The sequence below is a fragment of the Crinia signifera genome, chromosome 2 (genome assembly GCF_055691185.1).
Source record: "Crinia signifera chromosome 2, ASM5569118v1, whole genome shotgun sequence".
Taxonomy (NCBI): domain Eukaryota; kingdom Metazoa; phylum Chordata; class Amphibia; order Anura; family Myobatrachidae; genus Crinia; species Crinia signifera.
Window position 1 is genome coordinate 286,601,413 of NC_139218.1, and position 21,552 is coordinate 286,622,964.

Consider the following 21,552-nt stretch of genomic DNA (forward strand, 5'->3'; position numbering starts at 1 on the left):
AAATTGGAGGTCGGACCACCTGCTGCATATAGCTTGTGGGATCGGACTGCCTCCGGCAGCGGTGAATAGGCATCATATGCAATATATCACATGCGATCCTGCTGCCTGGGATGCTTCCGGTCAGTTCATGAATATCTTCAGCACATAAGTGTATGGGGGACCTTTACACCCTATTTAATACCTTTGAAGGCATGTGTGCAGCAGGGAACACATGATACTCTCCACACAATATCGACATTCTTTCCTATAGGATTGTCATATGCCATCCATGTGGGTGCCCTGCAGCACTAATCCCTCCAAGGCCCAGCACCCCCTTCTATATAAACCAGGAGCAAATACTAGAGCTGCCTGTCCTTAATGAAGGGCTGCTAATGAATGAACAAAGGCTTGGGAAAGGAATCTCAGCCTGCAAAACATTTTTTTAAGAAAGTTCTGAAGATTATAGAGTCACGTGGAGGCGGGCTAGAGGCTGTGGTCTGAGTATTCTGACATGAGTGAGATTAGAGAGAACGTTTAGTTTGGCAGAAACAGGCTGCATGTAATAATCACTAATTGATTGATTAATTAGCTGTTTAATACATGCAATGAGTTGCTTCAGTTAGGCTGAGAAAAGGGGCGTATCCTCCCTCCCTGCTGACGGCATCTAGTGCTAATCATCTCTCGGTATAGCTGTGACTTATTTACTAAGAGGCTGTTACTCCAGGTGATAGTCACCAGCCATGCCGTACGCCGCGCATCTCGGGCTTGTGCTGCTTGCGGTGTGCTCGCTGCATCTGGCTCAGGCACAGTTCCCCAGGGCTTGTACCACGGTGGAGGCGCTGGTGAACAAGCGCTGCTGCCCTCCGCTGGGACCGGACCCAGCCAATGTGTGCGGCTTGCTGCAAGCCCGCGGCAGGTGTGTGACAGTGGTAGTGGATGACCGGCCCTGGAGTGGCCCGTACACCCTGCGCAACGTGGATGATCGGGAGCGCTGGCCTCTGAAGTTCTACAATGCTACCTGCCAGTGTGCTGGTGAGTATTCCTTCTAATTACTATCTACTGTATATGTATTATTCTCACTAGATTATTACATAGGTTACGGCACAATTCTCCCCCTCTCTTTCCTCAACTGAATGTTCAATTATTCTCTGTAAAGTGCTGTGGAATGTGTGTGCTATATAAGAAACTGTTAACAAATAAATACAATCATACTATTATAAATTGCTTCCGGTTACTTAATACCATTTCATATTCTAGTTCCGTGGTTCCCAAACTGTGTGCCGCGGCTCCCTGGGTGCCTTGGGGGTGCCACAAGTTGGTGGTCCAGGACCAATTCAAATTATTTATTGACAAAACCAGTGCTGGTGGCTGTTAATCATAAAATCATACCTCCCAACATGACCCTCTCCAGGAGGAACACAATACTCCTGTTTCTGGACTTCCCTGGTAATGTATGATTGCCATCACCTGTTTTAAACGGGTTAATTGATAAGAAAGGTGTCACCACAGGTGCTGGCAATCCTACATTAAGAGGGAAGAGCAGGAGCAGAGCATTCTGTCCCTCCTGGAGAGGGTCATGTTGGGAGGTAAGTAAAATATGTGTACAACTCGGGTACTATTTAAGTCACCTGTGCTCAAGCCCGGATATCACTAAAACCTGCACTGTTGGTGTGCCTTGAGGAACGTGGTTGGGAATGCCTGCTCTAGGGTGCCGTGAGTCCAAAAAAGATTGGGAACCCCTGTTCTAGTGATTACTATATGATGGGATTTATCTAGTTAGACCGGTGGTTCCGATCCTCTGATCCGTTGTACCCTGGGGTGACTTGGTGGACTTTCAGGGGTGCCCTGGATGGGTGGTCCATGACAATCTTAACATTTTTTTGTCAATGTAATAGGCAAAATGTGGACAAACAGAAGTGAATCCTGCCAATTACCGCACGATAGGATGAGATATGAACACAATTTAATGTAATATATATTTTTAGCAATGGAAAATTTTTGCTCCGGGGTGCCGTGAAAAATATTCTGATACCCAGGGGTGCATGATTCAAAAAAGTCTGGGAACCACTGAGTTAGACCATAAACTACTGAAATGCCTGTATAAAACACTGGGGCAGATGTATTAAGCCTTAACGAGATAAATGCAAGGGTGATGAGGAGAGATAAACATCCAGCCAATCAGCTCCTTACTGACTTTTTTCAAACACAGCCTGTAACATGGCAGTTGGCAGGTGATTGGCTGGACGTTTATCTCTCTCTTTATCACCTTTGGATTTATCTCTTGTTAAAGTTTAATACATCTGCCCCATTGTCTCAAACCTAGGTAACCTGGTGTTTCAGGTATTGTATAAATGACTACCCCAGACTTAACTTTGCAGAAGTTTAGTTCTGGGATATTCCATTATTTATTTATTACCAGTCATTTATGTAGTGCATGCATATTCTGCATTGCTGTACAGAGAATAGTTGGCAACGTTAGTTCTATGCTAACAGTTTAAGATTTTTTTTTTTTTTAAATCGCTGTTCACTGGCTCAGTAATGCATTATCTATATTGTAGCCATTCAGTGTTAAATGTTTACGATAAGGCTAAAATGAATGACAGTTGCAGAATTTATCACTGTGCTAGAATCTCTATTAGTTTAGTTTACAGGTTCCTAAATGGCAAGGTTTACACTGGTTGCTATTTCCACCATGTCTGCTCATTGCAACAAAATATACACAGACTGTCTCATTTTACTCTTATAAGAATAAATAAATAAAACCATTCATTGTCATCGCTTTGTCTGTCTGTCCTGGGCAGTTAGAATGTATTCTGTCAGCCTAGATCGTACCCATGGCCAAATGCATGGAGGGGCATTTGGTGTGGTTGTCCTGGGGCCTCAGGCTCACACAAGGATATCATTTAAGGATCAAATAGGGTTCAAGACTAACAATGTGGTTAAAAGGGGCAGGTTAGATGGCCGGAATGATTCATGGCTGCTGTCATTCTGTTTCTGTTAATGAAGGTACTGTATTCCAGCCTGTCAATGTATATGATTTATCCCCAAAATAGCTAATTATTGTATTTCCCTATATGTTTTAGCCGCACTCACACAATTTGAATATTTAAAGTGTGAAAAGTTTTTCACATTTTTTATTTTATTCACCCGAATGTCGACACTGAAACGTAGCACCGTGTTCCCTCGCATGGCTCTCTGCACTCTCCAAGCTATGGGCACGGTGCCTTGCTACGCTCGGCACACTTTCGTTCTCCCACCATGCTTTAGTGGATTGTAGGGCATTAAATGCCGCCTGTTGACGAGCCCCATGTCCACCTAGTGACCTCATTGCTGCATATAAAATATCTAACTACAAATATAACTTTATTGCGAGGGCCCCATAAATTTGTTATCCAGGGCCACCACAGACCTTAATCCAGCCATTGCTGTACCATACAAGTAGTTGCCTAAATTCCAAGGACTGTGGGCCAAATGTTTTAAGCTTTAACAAGTGATAAAGGGGACAATGCTAAAGTATCAACTTTATAGCTCCTGTCCTTTTTCAAACACAGCCAGTAACATTGTAGTCGGTACCTGATTTGGCTGCTACTTTTATCATTTTGAAAACAGGCAAAACGCACTACGTGTGTAGGGGACAATGCAATCTGACTAGATTAATAGTCAAACATTAGGTTAGCACAGATGGCTCAGCACACATTGCTGGTGTATAGCATGGGTATCTGTGTTACCTCAGATCGCTTTACACAGAAAGTACCCTTTTGAAATGGAAGGCTGGATATGTCAGCCCTAATGCATTGGGTCGGAATCAGATGGATAAATACTGTTAAGATGTGACTGTTAAGATGCACCTCAACATTGTTTTCAGCTATTAGAAAACAATGTGTCGTTCTGCATAACCAAGCACTCACTCAGCAAGAAGTACCTGTGCTAGCTGTAATCACACTGTATGTACTTACACAGAATAGCGAGCCTCAGTGGGGTTATACTATAGCTTGTGAGTTGCCGTTGGCTGCAAGATGCACATGATCTATAGCAGCATTATTTGGTCACCCTGTCACATTTAGTACCTATGTATAGGGGGGGAAAATGTATCAATAATGAGTAGTATCAATAATGAGTAGTATATTCACCAATCTGCTTCTAGCTAGCATTTATCTAGTACAGACTATAAAATGATATACGTTGATGGTTTGCTATGGGTGACTCATACCTCCCAACTGTCACGATTACAGCGGGACAGTCCCGATTTTAGGGTCCTGTCCCGCTGTCCCACCCGCGGCAGGCATTGTCCCGCTGCGGGGGGTGGCAGTTGGGAGACCCCCCCAATCTAGTAGAATAGACGCTGTGCGCACAGCGTCTATTCTCGTATGAAAATGAGGTCACGGCTAATTAGCATAAGCCGCGTGAGTGTCCCTATTTCTACAGGTCAGAAGTTGGGAGGTATGGTGACTGCTGTACACTTTAGAACTGGGGTAGCCAACTCTAGTCCACGAGGCTACCAACAGTGCAAGTTTTCCAGATCTCCTCACATAATCACAAGTGAAGTAATTGGCTCCACCTGAGGATCTCTTATGTGTTAGTGAGTAACAAGTACACCTTTGCAGCAGCTAGGTTGCCAGGAAAATGTGAACTGTTTGTAGCTCTCGAGGACTGTAGTTGGCTACCACTGGTTTAGAAGGTATGATACGTTTTCCCATAGTGACTATTTGTTCCTGTTGTTCACCATTATGGGGACTCTATTCTTTGCTGTTAAGCATTCCACAGTGTTTCTGGCTAACAGACCAGTCCCGTGGCATTGGTTTGTACTGAGTGATTTAGCAGCACAATGCTGGTCAGGTGACTTATCTGGGAATTTGGAAGCTAACTCTAATTCCTCAATGCAGGGGGTGGGCCTGCTAGCTTGCTAAGGCTCAACGCCCCCCCCCCCTTTTTTTTTTTTTTTTTCTTCCCCGTTTACTATTACAGTGGTTGTGGGAATTTAATAGGGGTGAATATTCACTAACCCATGATCTCGAAAGCCCTGAAGTAGAAAATTTAGTGGTAGTGGGCAAAGGTTTTATTGGCTTTTATTCTATACATTATGCCGAGCACTGCTAACTCTGTACACTTGCATACTGCCAGGAACAATGAAAAAGCCAGAACGGTGGCTAGGGGGAAGGCTGGGTGTATAATTGTATTAATCATTTCTAGCCCATGTGATCCCAATTACCCATACTGCTATATCCATGCAATGAGACTTTTCATTACAGCACCTGAAGTAGATACTGTATGCCGAAGATCCTTGCAAATAGATTTAAATATATATAACTGGCCAACTAATGTTAAATTAGAAATTGGTTTTGGGTGATCCCCTAAAGTAGACCTAACAGCTTGGACAAGGTGTGATTAGTAATGTTGGGACCTTCTACAGGTGCTTAATCTCCTAGAGTTTGGGTCCCCTTTACTATTGTATCTGTCACACCCTCTCCTGTACTTGGTGCCTCTATTCTGCACTGTTTAAATGGAGACATACTTGTTTTATTAAGGCACTCCTATTCACTGACTGTAGGGGTGTAATGATGCGACCAACAAAATTCAAAAATAATGTTAACTGGTTTTACATTCCAGCTTTCTTTTTTCTTTAAAACTTCTGTTTCTGTCTCTCTCAGGGAACTTTTCTGGATATAACTGTGGAGACTGTAAATTTGGCTGGACGGGACCAAATTGCGACCAGAGGAAGCCACCAGTTGTGCGGAAAGACATCCTTTCTTTAACTCCCCTGGAGAGGGCTCGTTTCTTAGAAGCACTGGACCTTGCTAAGACCACCATTCATCCGGACTATGTGATCGCTACTCAGCATTGGCTTGGTATTCTTGGCCCCAATGGAACCGAACCCCAAGTATCAAATGCCAGCATCTATAACTTCTTTGTCTGGCTTCATTACTATTCCGTCAGGGACACACTCCTAGGTTTGTTCATGATTTTTGAGATCACAAGATGCAATAATTAGGAACTAAAGCACTAGATTTGTGGCCAGAGCTTGCATGCACAAGCTTTGTGAAGGAATAAGGGGAATGCAGTAAACATTAGAAGTTACAGTAAGAGGAGTTGCTCCTAGATTGTCAATTTATTGTATGTACAACATTCGGTCCATACACACTGGGCGATTATGCCAAGTGTGTATGGACAGCGATGACGGCTGTCATCGCTGGGGGTAAAGTCGCTCAGTGCATACACACTGAGCTGCTTTCCCCCTGCCCAGCGCTGTCAGCATGGGGGATAGTGGACGGCTTTGTATAGCGCAGCGCTATGCAAACCCATCCTCAAAGCCACTCATCTGCTGGTAATACCGGCAGATGAGCGGCTTTCCCGGCAATGATGTGGGAGCGCACATCACAGCTCATCACTGGGCCATACACACTGGGCGGCGACACTCAAACTTGGTGTTTTGAGAGGCTTACAGCTCAGTCGCCCAGTGTGTATGGGCCTTAAGTGCAAAAGTGAAGCAGCTAACTTTTTTTTTTGGGGGGGGGGGGGGGGGTAGCATTTTTTTTTTCTTTTGCACTTTAAATAAACAATGGAACAGAAATTTAAGTTTATTTGCTCTACTATGAATACTATTTATTCCTATAAAATAACTTGCCCAGAGATCGATCTATTCTGTACAGCTATTAAAAAGCAGCAGACCTAGAAGTGAACCTTGCTATATCATTACTCTGCCATACTAGCTCCTCATAATAACTTGTAAGAAATTGCTCCACTGGCACCTAATTAATCTATTGATTGTCCTGCATAAGATGCTCATTTATCCTCACATAACTTTGGTGCAGCAATGAATATAGAATGCTTAAATCCTACAGCACAACTTAAAACCAGCTTTTTTTCCCCTTTCTGCCACAGGGCCAGGGCGTCCATTCAAAGCCATTGATTTGTCTCACAAAGGCCCAGCTTTTGTTACTTGGCATCGCTACCACCTGTTACTGTTGGAGAGAGAGTTACAGGTAATGCAGCACTAACTGGTTGCCATACAAAACAATCTTTGATGTCCGTAATTCCTATCATATGTAGTAACAACTGTAGAATTACAGTAAGTTGTGAAATGACTATCCAATGTGGGCTAATACATGAATTATGCATAGAGGGCCTAATTCAAAGTGGATTGCAAAAGACAACTCTTAAATAGACAAAACTGTGCTGTACTGCAGGAGGGGCAAATGTGACGTGTAGAGTTTGGGTGTGCTACAGTAACTTGTTTACCTGCAGGGTAAATACTGGCAGAATGATTTTTTAGACTGCAATTTCAGATTGAACACATCCCACCCAAATCTAAAGGATCCTACACACGTAGAGATTTGAACAGTGCTAGTACGCTCAGTGCACAGCGATACATGCTGTATATTAATCGCAGGGCGATAGCAACGCATGGAGCCTTACATCGCTATTTCCCCGTAGCTCTCTGTACATGTTACGTTTGTCTCACATGCAGTGCAGGATGGCTTTGTCCATTTTCCAAAGATTTGTCTTTTGTGGTCAACTCTGAATCAGTCCCTTAACCCTTTGGGTGGTATCCCCGGAAATTTTCCGGGCTCAGCTGTGCTGCCATGTCCCGGAAAATTTCTGGGCATACCACTAATATGCAGTAGGTGCACGCCAGTGGTGCCTCCCAGGTGTGCATCACCTCTAGAGCCCCCCACCATCACCTTTGCTCCAGCTATCATACGCTGGAGCTCCTCCCAAGCGGCAGGCTTGGGGAAGTTCGGGGAGGACTTGGCAGTGCTCAGAAGTTCAGGCGCCAGAGTCCTCCCGAGCCACCACGAACATCCCCCGAGCCTGCTGCCTGTGGTCACTGCTGTGACTTGCGGCATGGGAGCTCCAGCATACAAATGCTGGCGCGGAGGTGAGAGGAAGCCCCTACAATCTCTGGTGGGTTTTGCTGGGGCAGGACAAACCTGCCCTGGTAGGTTTGTCCTGCCCCAGCAAAATCCACCACTGAAAGGGTTAAGGCTACATTCTGAAGGATAGTGGTTCAGTCCACAAATTGGCAATATTGAAGGAATTCATAGTGGATTGTCTTTTGCCTTGGTGTGTGGTTTTTTTTATTTTTTTTTATCCTCAACAGAAAATGCTTGCCGATGAGTCCTTTGCTTTGCCATACTGGAACTTTGCCACTGGCAGAAATGAGTGTGATGTCTGTACAGATGACTTGTTTGGTGCACCCAGACCAGATGACCCTTCTCTAATCAGTCTGGGTTCCAGGTTTTCACGTTGGGAGATTGTCTGTGACAGGTAAGATCTTTCATAAGTTCTATAACGTTAAAAAATTCTTGAAACTGCGAAGTGACCTTGCCCAATTCAATATCTCCATCCAGCACTTGGACCTGGGAATGATGAATGCACTACCTTCGGCTTGTGCACTACTGCAGCAGGACAATGTCTTCAGCTTTGTCCTCCATGTTAGGTCTTGCCCCCGAGAGTCTACAGCCATAAAGACTGGTGTCTGTACTGAGCCTTGGAGAGAAAGTACCAACAAGTTGATTCAGGAGCTGGTTGGTGCTTTTAGCCTTGGAGAGAGATAAAAGTACCAACCAGCTCCTGTACATGGCAGTTCTAAATCAATTGGCTGGTACTTTCTCTCCAATGCTTAGTACATTGACACCACAGTCCCTATGGCACAGTCTCCCACTTGGGCACAAGTCTTAGCATGAAGAATGGCGCAGAAGACATGGTCTCCCTGCATTTTTGCAGTAGCTCACAAAAACAAAAATCGGTACTTGTGAGTTATCCGGGCGTCCGATTTTTTGATTGTATGCCTTAAGTTAAGGCATACAATCAGATGCGATGCGATATCGCATCGCATGCGACCATCGGATGCGATGACCCGATTTTTCCATAGGAATCAATGTTAAAATGATTCCTATGGAAAAAGGGGTCCTTTTCATACCCCTACTATCCAAGTGGGCATGGAGTTGGATATAAACCTGTGGCGAGCGTAGCGAGCCACCGAGCCCGAAGCATGGCGAGCGGACGGTATTCCGTGTCCCCTCGCGGGGCTCGCCACGCTTCGGGCTCGGTGGTTTGCTACGCTCGCCACAGGTTTATATCCAACTCCATGCCCACTTGGATAGTAGGGGTATGAAAAAAAGGACCCTTTTTCCCATTGAATTCCATGTTAAAATGGACTCAGTCCATTTTAACATTGATTCCTATGGAAAAATCGGGGCATCGCATCCGATGGTCGCATGCGATGCGATGTCCCGATCCGACCCGATTTCAAAATCGGACGCCCGGATAACTCACAAGTACCCAAAAATCATTACCAGTGGACAAGTCTTCAGGTGTATACCCAGCCTTACAGTTCCACTAGCCAAGATCACACTAAGCTTATAAGACACTGTTTGACCAGAATCCTGTCTAACATGAATCTAATTAGTGTGATATGTATTTAATGAGGAGGCACTTGATCATATGTTAACCAAAGGTTTGATGTCACCTGTGCAGACTGCCTTTCTGTGGCCTGGTATATGACCTATTCCTATGTGATTTATTATGGCTGCTCATACCCTCTCTTGTGTGGTTTTATTTTGTGTATAATGACCCTTTGGAGTAAGGGAAGGGTGCTAGAGAGCAGGGCTGTCTGCTAGAGGCACCATCTCTCACCTTGTGCATGGTGTCTCCATCTCTATCCTCAATGTTAGAAGTACTAGCTCCTGAAGGTTTCCTGAAATACAGATTGCACTTACAGAAGGTAATTATCCCAGGTGCTTCAACTGCACCATGACTGCTATACTGCTGCCTCAGGTCCATATTGGGACATCAACACAATTCTCATATTTTGGGCTCTATACACCACCACAATGGATTTGATTTGAGGGTATAAACATCCAAATCGGGCAAACGGTGTAGGAATTACAACAGTTTCTATATGTGCCTCCCACTTTTTAAGGGACCAAAAGTAATGGGACATAACGCAAAAGCTATTTCATAGACCAGTGTGGGCTATTCCCTCGTTATTTCATAATCAATTAAGCAGGCAAAAGGTCTGGAGTTGATTCCAGGTGTGACATTTGGAATCTGTTGCTATAGACCAGGCTTTCCCAACCACCGTCCTCAAGGCACACCAACCGTGCAGGTTTTAGTGATATCCAGGCTTCAGCACAGATGGTTTAATCAGAATCAGTCAGGTACTAATTAAGTCACCTGTGCTCAAGCCTGGATATCTACAAAACCTGCACTGTTGGTGTGCCTTGAGGACTGTGTGTGGGAATGCCTGCTATAGACTCTCAATAGGAGATCCAAAGAGCTGTCACTATCACTGAAGCAAGCCTTCATTAGGCTGAAAAATCAAAACGACCCCATTAGAGAAATAGCAAAAAACATTAGGTGTGGCCAAATCAACTGTCTGGAACATTCTTAAGAGAACTCTGCAACACAAAAAGACCCGGAAGACAACTGTGGTGGATGACAAAATAATTACTTCCCTGGTGATAAAAAACCTCTTCACAACAGTTGGCCAGATCAAGAACACTCTCCAGGAGGTTGGTGTATAGGTTTCAGTCAACAATCTTGAGAAGAGAAGTAAATATAGAGGGTTCACCACAAGATGTAAACCATTGGTAAGCCTCAAAAAAACAGAGAAACCAGATTAGTTTGCCAAACCACATCTACAGTAAAAAAAAAGCCTTTACAGTTCTGGAAAAACATCCTATGGCCAGATGAGACAACCATCCACTTGTACCAGAGTGATGAGAAGAGCATGGAGATGGAAAGGAACTGCTCATGATCCAAAACATACCACCTTATCAGTGAAGCATGGTGGTGGTAGTGTCATGGCATGGGCATATATGGCTGCCAAGGGAACTGATTCCCTTGTATTTATTGATAACGCTGGATAAGAAATTGCTCATAATGACCATGAAATTGAAAGATTTGTTGCAGTTTTATAGTTCACATTTGTTGTTTTCCTAAACAAATAGCTTAATATACATACACAACATCAACAATAATAATATTAATGATTGCTTTTAATGCTGCTTTCATTTTGCAAGTCGCTTGTACTCTATTTCTGGGGCATCTGACATGCATCCAACAATATGCTGCTAGCATTGAAACATTCCATTTCCCCTGGTATCTCTTCTCCATCTCTGAAATATCCTGGTGAAAAATGTTTACAGTGTTAATCACTAATGGCAGTTAGCTGGGAAAAAAAAATAAGTGAGAATGAAGAAAATGCGTCTTCAAAGACATATTGCACCCAAGTGTCTGATATGAGGAAATATTTTTAACCAGATCAAAGAAGTCTGCTGCCTTCTTATTTCCCAAAAAGTTTTGTGCTACCACAAGCAAAAGGATCTTCAAAACTTGAACTAATAAACAATTTTAAACATCATATTCCTGTTCAGTGCATTGAAATGAGTAAGAATTGGTGTTTTTTATGTAGGATCCTTTTTGGCTGCTGATAAATGCATCAGGATGAATTCTAAAATTTCGGGCAAGATCTGCTCATATTCAGTCAAATGCATCAGAACTCATTGGACAGCGCTTCACAGTGCAGATAGACTTTGCAGTACGCTTCGGGTCATTGTCCATCGCCTGACCTGAATCCGATTGAGCATGTATTTCACTTGATGAAGACAAAACTTAAGGGAAAATGCCCCAAGAACAAGCCAGAACTGAAGCCATTTGCAGTAGAGTTCTGATGGAGCATCAACAGGGATGAAATAAAGCATGTGGTCTGTGTTCCAGACTTCACGCTGTAACTGGCTGCAAAGTATTTGCAACAAAGTATTAAAGTGAAAAAGTTTGATTTAGGATTGTTTAGTTTGTCAATTTTTGGACCCTTAAAAAGTGAGAGTAACATATAGAAACCGGTGTAATTCCTACACCGTTCTCCTGATTTTTTTAGATGTAAATACACTCAAATTAAATCTGAAAGTCTGCAGTTAAAGCACAACTTGTTTGGTTCATTTCAAACCCATTGTGGTGGTGTATAGAGCCCAAAATAAAAATTTTGTCCCAATATTTATGGACCTGACTGTATGTACAAACGTAGGTGTCTCGTGTAATTTGCAGGTCACCTGTATTCCCCTAAACACTCCTATCTGAATCTGGTACATAAATTATGGGTATTATGCGCTGTTTATACCTACTGCATTAACCCTGTGACAATTTTTAAGTTCTCTACAAAGCTAACCTCCATTATATTATTTACATACATTATAAATTTACATACATAACAAAAGCGTGCGCCCACAAAGCTTTTTTCTGTATCATGTTTGCCCTCCTTGAGCAAACAAAACCCCTCATTCATTAACCTCCATTACACACAACTGCCATCAATATAAAGTATAGGATCTTCGAACAACCTTCTCTACTGTGATTTTAAAAGGTTTGCACATATTAATAGAATATTCTGAAATTCTATGTACTGTTCACTTACAAGTAAAGTTATTTTCAAAGACACTACGGCTGTCCTCTCCCTCCCCAGCCTTTAATAAAAAGGTATACTTACTGTAAATGATGTGACTAATGAAGTATTAAACCCATAGTAGTGGTGATTGCCTCTAATTATTCCAAAACTATGCCAAATCTGGTCAGCAGTCTCATTGAATTTATTTTGAGTCCTTTCATCTCTGGAGACATATGATTACCATACATATGATGGCGCAATATTGACTTGTATATGAGTCAAGTGCAGTGTATTAAACCATGACTGGTTTAGATGAGGAATGCAGTGTACCTTACATTAAATCTATCACATTGCCTAGTGGGGAACTTGCATGATATTTGTCATGGTGCTTCTGAGTCATCTGCTTGGCTCAGAGCAAGTCGATGGCTTTATCCAGCTCAGAATCTGAAGGCGGAATTCAATGGGGGTATATCTGTATTGAAGTCAGGACAACGCCTCTCCACAGGCTGTGTAATGCAATGACCAGGACTCTGACATGCCAATATCCTATACCTTTGCATTCACATGTCCCCGACTAACCCATATGCAGATGGTGCGCCAAGCTTCACATCCCTCTTCCTCTTATGTAGCAGCACTTTTCTTAGAAATCTAGGCTGAATTCAAAGGTCAAAATGACAAATCATGGGATTTGAAAACTAGGGAAATGCAAATGTACCTAATAATGCGGCCCAATTAACTGGTAAAATTATTTGTAGGTTGTAATAAAGTATTTGCGTGTGATGCAATGTGCCGTTCGACTTTATAATGTTTGCCAAAGATGATTATCTGTGGAAACATCATTCAGTTGAGCACTTTACTACCCTTCTCCAGGCTTTATACAATTTTTAGTTTCATGTCCTGGGAAACCATATCTAACTTCACCTTACAGGCGAGGTCTGTTCATGGGTGTAAGGTTCTGTTTATTGCCCTTACCAAAGTATTTGTTCTCATGATAGTAACAAAAAAAAAAAATCAGTCTTCCCCCTTGATATCTGCAGTATTTATTCTATAGGGACTGTAAAGAACTCTGTTTAATTTCTAGCTTAGATGAGTACAATCGCCTGGTCACACTATGCAATGGAACAAATGAAGGACTTATTCGGAGGAGTACAGCTGACCGGTCTGGTGGGAATCTGCCAACTATGGATGATGTAAAGAAATGTCTCTCGCTTGGAGAGTTTGACCGTCCGCCTTACTTCACAAACTCTACTTCAAGCTTCCGGTATGTGGTTTTGCTGATCTGTGGAGTTTTTTAAAGTTATGATATTGTGCTTGTGGTATGAATCTAGGGTCATTATTTGGTTTAATATAAAATAGAGTGGCTTGTACTGATTTTGTTCTGAATTTGATCTGAAATTTATTCCAAATGTTGTGTAAACTTTATCAGCAATGACTAACCATGCATAACTAAATCTTGTGTTTGAATAATGACAGTGCCTTAAGCCTTCCAGGACAGGTTCAATTGGCCTGTAACATGGCTGAAAGGAACCACCCCTCTGGCCCATTCTGTTGTAGATATTGGTTACTGTGCTGCATCACCCACTTCTTGTTGTTGCTGCGAGAGTGTAGATGTCCTCCTATGTTTGGCCACTGCTATCTTGTCACTTGATTACAATGTATATTCTGACTTATGCCAAACGGCATTTAGCTTAAATATCTTCATTTTCTAGGCCAAACACTATTGCATGTTAAATGGATTGGTATTACAAATGGCCGCTGGATGGCTTGCTGACAGTGTATCCTGGTGGTCACAATGCAGATGGTGAAATCAACTTGTGGTGACCACAGTAAAGCCTGCAAGGGTTTTTTTTTTTTTTTGTGCTCCCCACTGGCCGTGGGGATTCCAACAGTCAGCGAGTTATACCGAACACCTACAAATGTGATTATGCTTGATTTTTTTTTTTTTTTTTTTTCCCTGTCCTGGTTTGCACTTTTTTATTGCCTTTTTAATATGATATTGCTTGGCGTTTACTCAGTTACTCATTATGGCATATTAGTATACAGTATATGAATGTGCATCTTAATGCTCCTAGTATTACTAGGTTTTGGCTTACACTTGCATAATATTGAGTTACCATCTGACAATGAAGACTTATTGCCTTAAGTTCTTTTTTTCTTGAGTGTAGATCCAGATCTCTTATAATATTTTTTTTAATTATTTATACAGGAATGCACTTGAAGGTTTTGAGGAGCCAAATGGAACACTGGACTTCCCGGTCATGAGCCTTCATAACTTAGTACACACATTCTTAAACGGAACCAGTGCATTGTCCCACTCTGCTGCCAATGATCCTCTCTTTGTGGTATGTATGTTATATAGTAGACCCACCTACCACTCTGAATCGACTGCCCATGTCTGAAGGGCTTTATACTCCAGAATTGGTAGGAGTCCCCTTACGAGGGGGGTATTTGCTGGCATTTGTCTGATCCTTTTAGTAGGAAAATTGTAGTAACCAAAGATAATCCAGGGAAATGGTGGAAGAGCTTACACACTTTACATGTCCTGTACATCTTTGTTAGCTAGAACGCCTTTTACAGAGAATGGCTAAGTGTACCCTGAGCTGAAACAGTCTCCTAATTACAAGACTTGTGACTCTAGGTAATCTAGTTTTCCAGATATTGAATGGCTTTATCATAACCTTTTGCAAATGCATAGAACATACACCCCTCCCAACTGTTACCTGATCTAATATCGCTGATTGAGTATTTTATAATGTCCCTGATGCACCCCCATACAACATTTAATGATCTCTAAGCTTCAAAAATGATAAAATGGAGAGTGATAAACAGCCAGCCAATCAGCTCCTACCTGCCATGTCACAGACTGTGTTTGAAAAAATGTCAGACAGGAGCTGATTGGCTGGCTTTTATCACTCTCTATTTTATCACTTTTGAAGCTTAGAGAATCTGGCCCTTAGTCTTACTTGTGAAGATGTCCGCTGCTCCTTCCTGTAATTTGATGGTTAAGGAAAGTGGTACTGGGTTTCTTCCCGGCAGGGTCCTTTCATATTGAAAACCTTGGTCTGGGTTTCTTGTACCCTACTGTTCTTGTGTGTGTGTGTGTGTGTGTGTGTGTGTGTTTTGTATGTTGTGTTAATGTATGTTTTATTTCTAGGTTCTCCACTCATTCACTGATGCAATATTTGATGAATGGATGAAGCGATTTCAGCCCACAGATGCTGTTTGGCCACAGGAACTTGCACCACTAGGACACAATCGCATGTACAATATGGTGCCTTTCTTTCCTCCTATAAAGAATGAGGAGCTCTTCACACCAGCTGAGCAGCTAGGATACACCTATGCTATTGAATTACCAGGTAAATATTTAAAGTCCTTCAATTTGGCTCCTATCTGCACCCTACTGTTCCTGTAATCCCACCTCCTTACATCTATAATTGTGTACACCTTGTGTGATATTTTTTTTTTTGGCTTACAATTTTGACTAGATTGTCAAAATTGTATAGAAAGTTGGCCAAAATTGCAGTGTTAACACTGCTTGCAATACCGATGCGCAGCAACTTGGTCACTATTGCATGGCTAAAAACTGTGCAGGCAAGGCAATTTTGACTGTTGCTTGTAATGTATTTGGATATAGGCCAAATCGCACATAGTCAAAACATCAAGTGAGGATTGTTGTATGGTTCTATGCTCTGGGGAGTTTCAGGGAAACTGCATAGTCCAAATCAGTGGTATTCAACCTCGGTCCTCAAGGAACCCCAACAGTGCACATTTTCCAGGTCTCCACACAGAATCACAGGTCAAATAATCAGTTACAGCTGTGATCTTTTAATGTTTCAGTGAATGAGTTCACCTGTGCACCTGGAAAACGTGCACTGTTGGAGGTCTTTGAGGACCGACGTTGAGAAACCACTGGTTCAAATCGTCCATAGCCAAAATCACACAGTGTTTACACAGCTTTAAAGTTCAGGCTTTAAAATATTACACCAGAACTCGCCTGATATTGTAGCACACAACGGTCTAAACGCATAGTTTGATCTATTTGTAGGATTTAGCAGTTCAATTATTTGGAAGCAATTGAAATACAGATAAAGCCAGAGGCTCCCAACAGCAGTCCTCAAGGCATCCCAATAGTCCAGGTTTTAAGTCTATCCATGCTTGGCCACAGATGACTTAATTAGTACCTCAGCCAATATGACTTAATGAGCTTAGCCTCAATACACCCAAACTTGGACTGTTTGGGAACTTCTGGATGAAACTGTAGGTTTATACTTAATTACATGCATATCTCACTAATGACCTGGAAGACAGATAGCACTGTGGGTATTCTAGTGAGCTGGTACAGGTACCTATGGACCGTGCACTAAAGTAGCATTCTGAAGCTATAGCACCATATTCAGCTAGTTAAGTGTTAACCAGCCAAATGGATGGTTACATCATGGATCAGTAGGAAGTGGAAGCTGGTATTGAAGTAAGATTTTATGCAGTGTCAGCACTTTCTTTACTAATTACTACATATTTACCAACAAATTCTGTAACAAACCTAAGTTATGTTTTCTTCCCCCTTCAGCCGCCGACACGGACAGTCGTGCAGTTGCCGTGGTTATTGCATCAACTGTTGGTGGAGTCCTCATAGCCTTGCTTGTCCTCTTGGTGCTGCTTGTTCTCTTTATGAACCGAAAAGGGCGGCGAGGTTTTGAGCCGTTAATGAATGCAAGTTACAACAGCAGAAAATATACAGAAGATGCATAAAACGCCAAGTTTAAATCTTTGTAATATTCCTTTTTAATTTAGATTTTTTTTGTTTTTAGTATGTATTAAATCCAACTACTCCTACACCAAAATGTATTAGCTTTAAATGCTTTTAATGAAGTGCTCTCGCGCACCTTTTATTGTCCCCATATCCTGGCATTATGTAAATATATTTTCCCTCTTTGTAGGCTGTATGCTTGGACATCCTCACTGCTCTTCTACCTAGTATACATGTACGGAATACTGCCTCCTAGTAGTAACTGCTTACCTGCAGTGTCCACCATCCTGAGTGGTGCCAACTGGTTAGAAGTGTTTGTGTTACAATGTAACCAATATATAAAACATCACACACCGTCATTTAATGGTGGGTAAATCAGCACATTATTAAACTGCTGGGATAATCTGTTACTCCTACTAGTGTTGGACACATTAGATTTATAAAAATATACATGTAGGATGCATCATGAAGAGGTCCTCTCTTGTAATACATGAACAATGTGACTTCTCCGTTACGGATCCAGCTATGTAAAATAAAGCTGGTTTAAATGGTAGAGCAAGTATGGCCCTTCCCACCCACCTCAGGTTATGTTATAAATCGCCTTATTTTGACCTGAGTTTGCATTGCCCATACCTGGATGAGTTCTACTGCGTGGATTACACTTGTCAATACTAACCTTTCGTATGAGCGATTTATGTGTACTAAACAAGGTTGTAAGAATAAATGACGTTTGGGATCTCTGGCAAGATTCACCGTTTTATATAACTCATGATGTTTTCATAGTTTGCCTCTCTGGGGTGTGTTCTTCCGGCCTCATACATGACCATCTCTAACCCTTAGCTCTGACAGTATTTTTGCTATATGCCAGTCTGATTGTTTTTTTATTCTGTTACTGTTCTTGTTGGAGAAATGTATCCAAAATTTACTCTGTATTTGTTTTTTTTGTTTTAAAGTTTATTTTTGATTATCAAAATTGATCAAATACATTTAAAAAATAATAAAGCAATTCTAGTGGGGTGGGGTGATGCCTCTGTATTAATGAGCAGAAATAAGATTATAAATACCCCTCCCATATTCTACATTACCTACTTGTCAAAAACTAAATTCTGATCACTCCATGTCATTCTTATTTGGGAGCAGATGTTAATGTAACTTTCAGTTGGTGCAATATTAAACTGCTAATCCAAATAAAAAATCTGAATCTTTATCCAAATATATGGAATACAGTATAATTAACCTTTTTTTGCTATAAGATTCTGTTAAAATGTCAGAGTATGCAGCAGTTAAAGACCTAATTTTAAACATTTACTGTGTCAATAAATGACTTTAAACCCACACATCCATGTAATTACTTATGCACTAGAGAAGGTTCAATACAATATCAGTATGGTTTGCTCTTGAATGCTGTGTGATTCTTATACAGGCTTCAATTAACCATGAGCAGTAAATGCATTTGCAAAGGAATAAGTTTTTTGCAATAATAAAGCAGATAAATGGTTTTAGTATTAGATGCAGAAGCATACAGTACCTGGACAATTCTCTAGAAGTGTTTGTAACCTAGAAACCTTTATTGCTATGAGTGACCAGAATGACTGGCATTGCTTTGAATATCTCTTATACTTGCTGTATTGACCTGGGTTTTTTTTTCTGTCTGAAAGGGTCAACATGGGTCTAAATTCCCTGGACTTCGACCCAGGTATTTACCTGTGTTTTTTCCGCGTCTCACCCGTGTTCCCGGCTGTGGGAAAGGCTCCGACAGGATTTTTATCCCGGCACTTGATAAAAAAAAGCGCTTATTGGCTGTGCAGCATGGCGCTGCGTGATTGGCTGATCATTTCTGGTTCTCTGACTGGCTGAGCGGATGTGGCAGTGGCATCAGGCGTGCTGCAGCCCAAAATCAGACAGGCATGGTGAATTGGAAAGGCGAGGAGGTCCGTGAGTTGCTGGCGGTCAGAGGGGAGGAAGAGATCAGGAAACAAATTACTGGCACAGTGAAGGACGCTGTAGTCTATACCAGGGGGTCCTCTAACTATTTTGCTCTAGGGCCCCATCAGACAAAAATAATTATGGGACCCCAGCAAGTTACCGCAGAAGGCCAACACTTCACATGTGTAGTCGGCAGATAGCACATACATGGCAACATTGTGGAGGCACAAAGTGACGTGAGGAGTCTGAAGTAACAGACCATTCAGATTTTTCAGACTTGAATCACTGAGATTAGAAAAGTCATCAGCCTGATGGTCCGCAACGTGGAGCAACGCCAAGCTGACCCCTTTTGGGGTCAGGACCCACTGGTCTATACCAATATTGCCAAGTTCCTCACCTCAAGGGGCATTGTGCGTACCCAGCAACAGGTAGTCAACAAACTAAAAGCTCTGCACAAGTACTACAACAAAGTTTGTGACAACAGGAGGAAAAGTGGTGCTGGGAGGATGGAATGTGTTTACTTTGACCAATGTAATGAAGTCTTTGGCAATTCTGCCCTGGTGAACCCCATTGCCATATTGTCCAGTGCAGCTTCATCACGGAGCCTAACTCCAGAATGCAGCCCATCTTGCCCACCTATAATGGATGACAGCACAGACAACTGCAATCCTGATCCTGTTGCTGCCACAGAGGATCCAATAGAAAATGAGGTGGGGCAGCTCTTTTGGCAAGAGCTGCCCTTTTGTGATACTAAGCACGTATGCAATTAGTATCACTCTGGTAGCCGACGGAGAGGGCGGCAAATGTTAGTACATTCCCCCACAGTGAGAAAAATAATTGGAAAAGTCCTTTCATCCACCCTATAATACCAACTTCCTTTTACAGAGATGTATATGGTTAATCTCTTTTCATGTATTGTGATCTGGAGATCTTCTTATACCCCTTCAACCACTCAGCCAGGCTTCCGTACAGATGAGTGACTGCTATTAGGAGTGGGACTCCGGCGAGCCTACACGGGATGCGACCTGGTGATTTAATACACTCGTGCCTAATTGAACAGCGTTTATTTTATTTTTTAACATCTATGGTAATCGCAAACTTTGTTCTCAATTTGCCTGGAACTATTTCCAATTTATTTAATTGTAAATTGTATGGTGTATTACACTATGGATTTGTTAATTTCCTTTATGAATTGAACCCTCACTGAGGGGTTGCAGGGGTATAAGAAGATCTCCAGATCACAATACATAAGAGGTCAACCATATACATCTCTTTAAAAGGAAGTTGGTATTATAGTGCTGGTGAATGGACTTTTCCAATTATTTTTCTCAATGTGCCATTACACCTACCAGTATGCACAGATCACAAGGTGACCCTTCTGTTTAAGGTCCAGCAAGACTTCCATGTTTCATAGAGTTAGTATATTTGTTGGAATCCCCTTTATGTGAAATAATTATTGTACAGATATACTACACTATAAACATTGCCACACAAGGGGTGACTGACAATCTGGGCTAAGCCATGCAGATAAGCACAGATCACTTAGAACACATTGCTGCCTGCAGGATCTGTCACGGCCAGTGTTCTCTGAAGAGTATTGAGAGTCCAACCTGAAATAAGACGGGAGACATTATACTGGACTGCTCCTGCATGCCAAATAGGCATAATCAGTACTATGGCCTCACTGTAGATCACAGGTTCTCAAAGTCGGTCCTCATTACCCCACACAGTGCATGTTTTGCAGGTCTCCTCACAGAATCACAAGTGAAATAATTAGCTCCACCTGTGGATCTTTTAAAATGTGCAAGTGAGTAATTAATACACCTGAGCACCTGCTGGGTGATCTGAAAACATGAACTGTGTGGGGTCCTGAGGACCGACTTTGAGAACCCCTGCTGTAGATAATCCAAATGTATCAACCACAAGTTTTCTATATCCATACCAGTACTAATTGTAGTGCAGTAGTATTGCAAGCTGGTAACACCATTATTTTTCTGATTGGATGACTTCTAGGGAGTGCCACAGATTTTTTTTTTAAATGTATCAACCACACCAGTGATGTGAACTTGTGCTTGGGCCCACTGCTCTTTTGAAAGGAATCCGCATTCAAACTTTCGTTTTTTTTAGCAGACAGAAAACATACCTCCCAACATGACCCCCTCCAGGAGGGACAGAATGCTCTGTTTCTGGACTTCCATCTTAAATTTATGATTGCCATTACCTGTTTTAAACAGGGTAATTGATAAGAAAGGTGTTTCAGCACATCCATAAATTAAGAGGAAAGTCCAGAAACAGAGCATTGTGTCCCTCCTGGAGAGGGTCATGTTGGGAGGTATGTGCATGTTTAAGAGGTAAATTAACTAAGATGGGAGTTCTATTGAAAATTGGATGTTGCCCTTAGAAACCAATCATATTCTCATTTTCTAGAAGGTGCTAAATAAAGTAGAATCTGATTGATTACTATGGGCAACATCACATCATCAAGAGATCTCAAACCTTAGTCAATTTACCCCTA

General features: G+C 42.0%; 1 protein-coding gene across 1 annotated transcript; it reads left to right on the forward strand.

Moving 5' to 3' along the window:
• Positions 1 to 523: 523 nt before the first annotated feature.
• DCT (dopachrome tautomerase) lies at positions 524 to 18,448 on the forward strand. The gene is made up of 8 exons (XM_083168796.1): positions 524 to 1,011; positions 5,628 to 5,927; positions 6,859 to 6,959; positions 8,078 to 8,244; positions 13,446 to 13,625; positions 14,571 to 14,706; positions 15,519 to 15,720; positions 16,932 to 18,448. The coding sequence occupies exons 1-8, from the start codon at positions 720 to 722 to the stop codon at positions 17,111 to 17,113; spliced, it is 1,560 nt and encodes a 519-aa protein (XP_083024922.1). The 5' UTR covers positions 524 to 719; the 3' UTR covers positions 17,114 to 18,448.
• Positions 18,449 to 21,552: the final 3,104 nt, after the last annotated feature.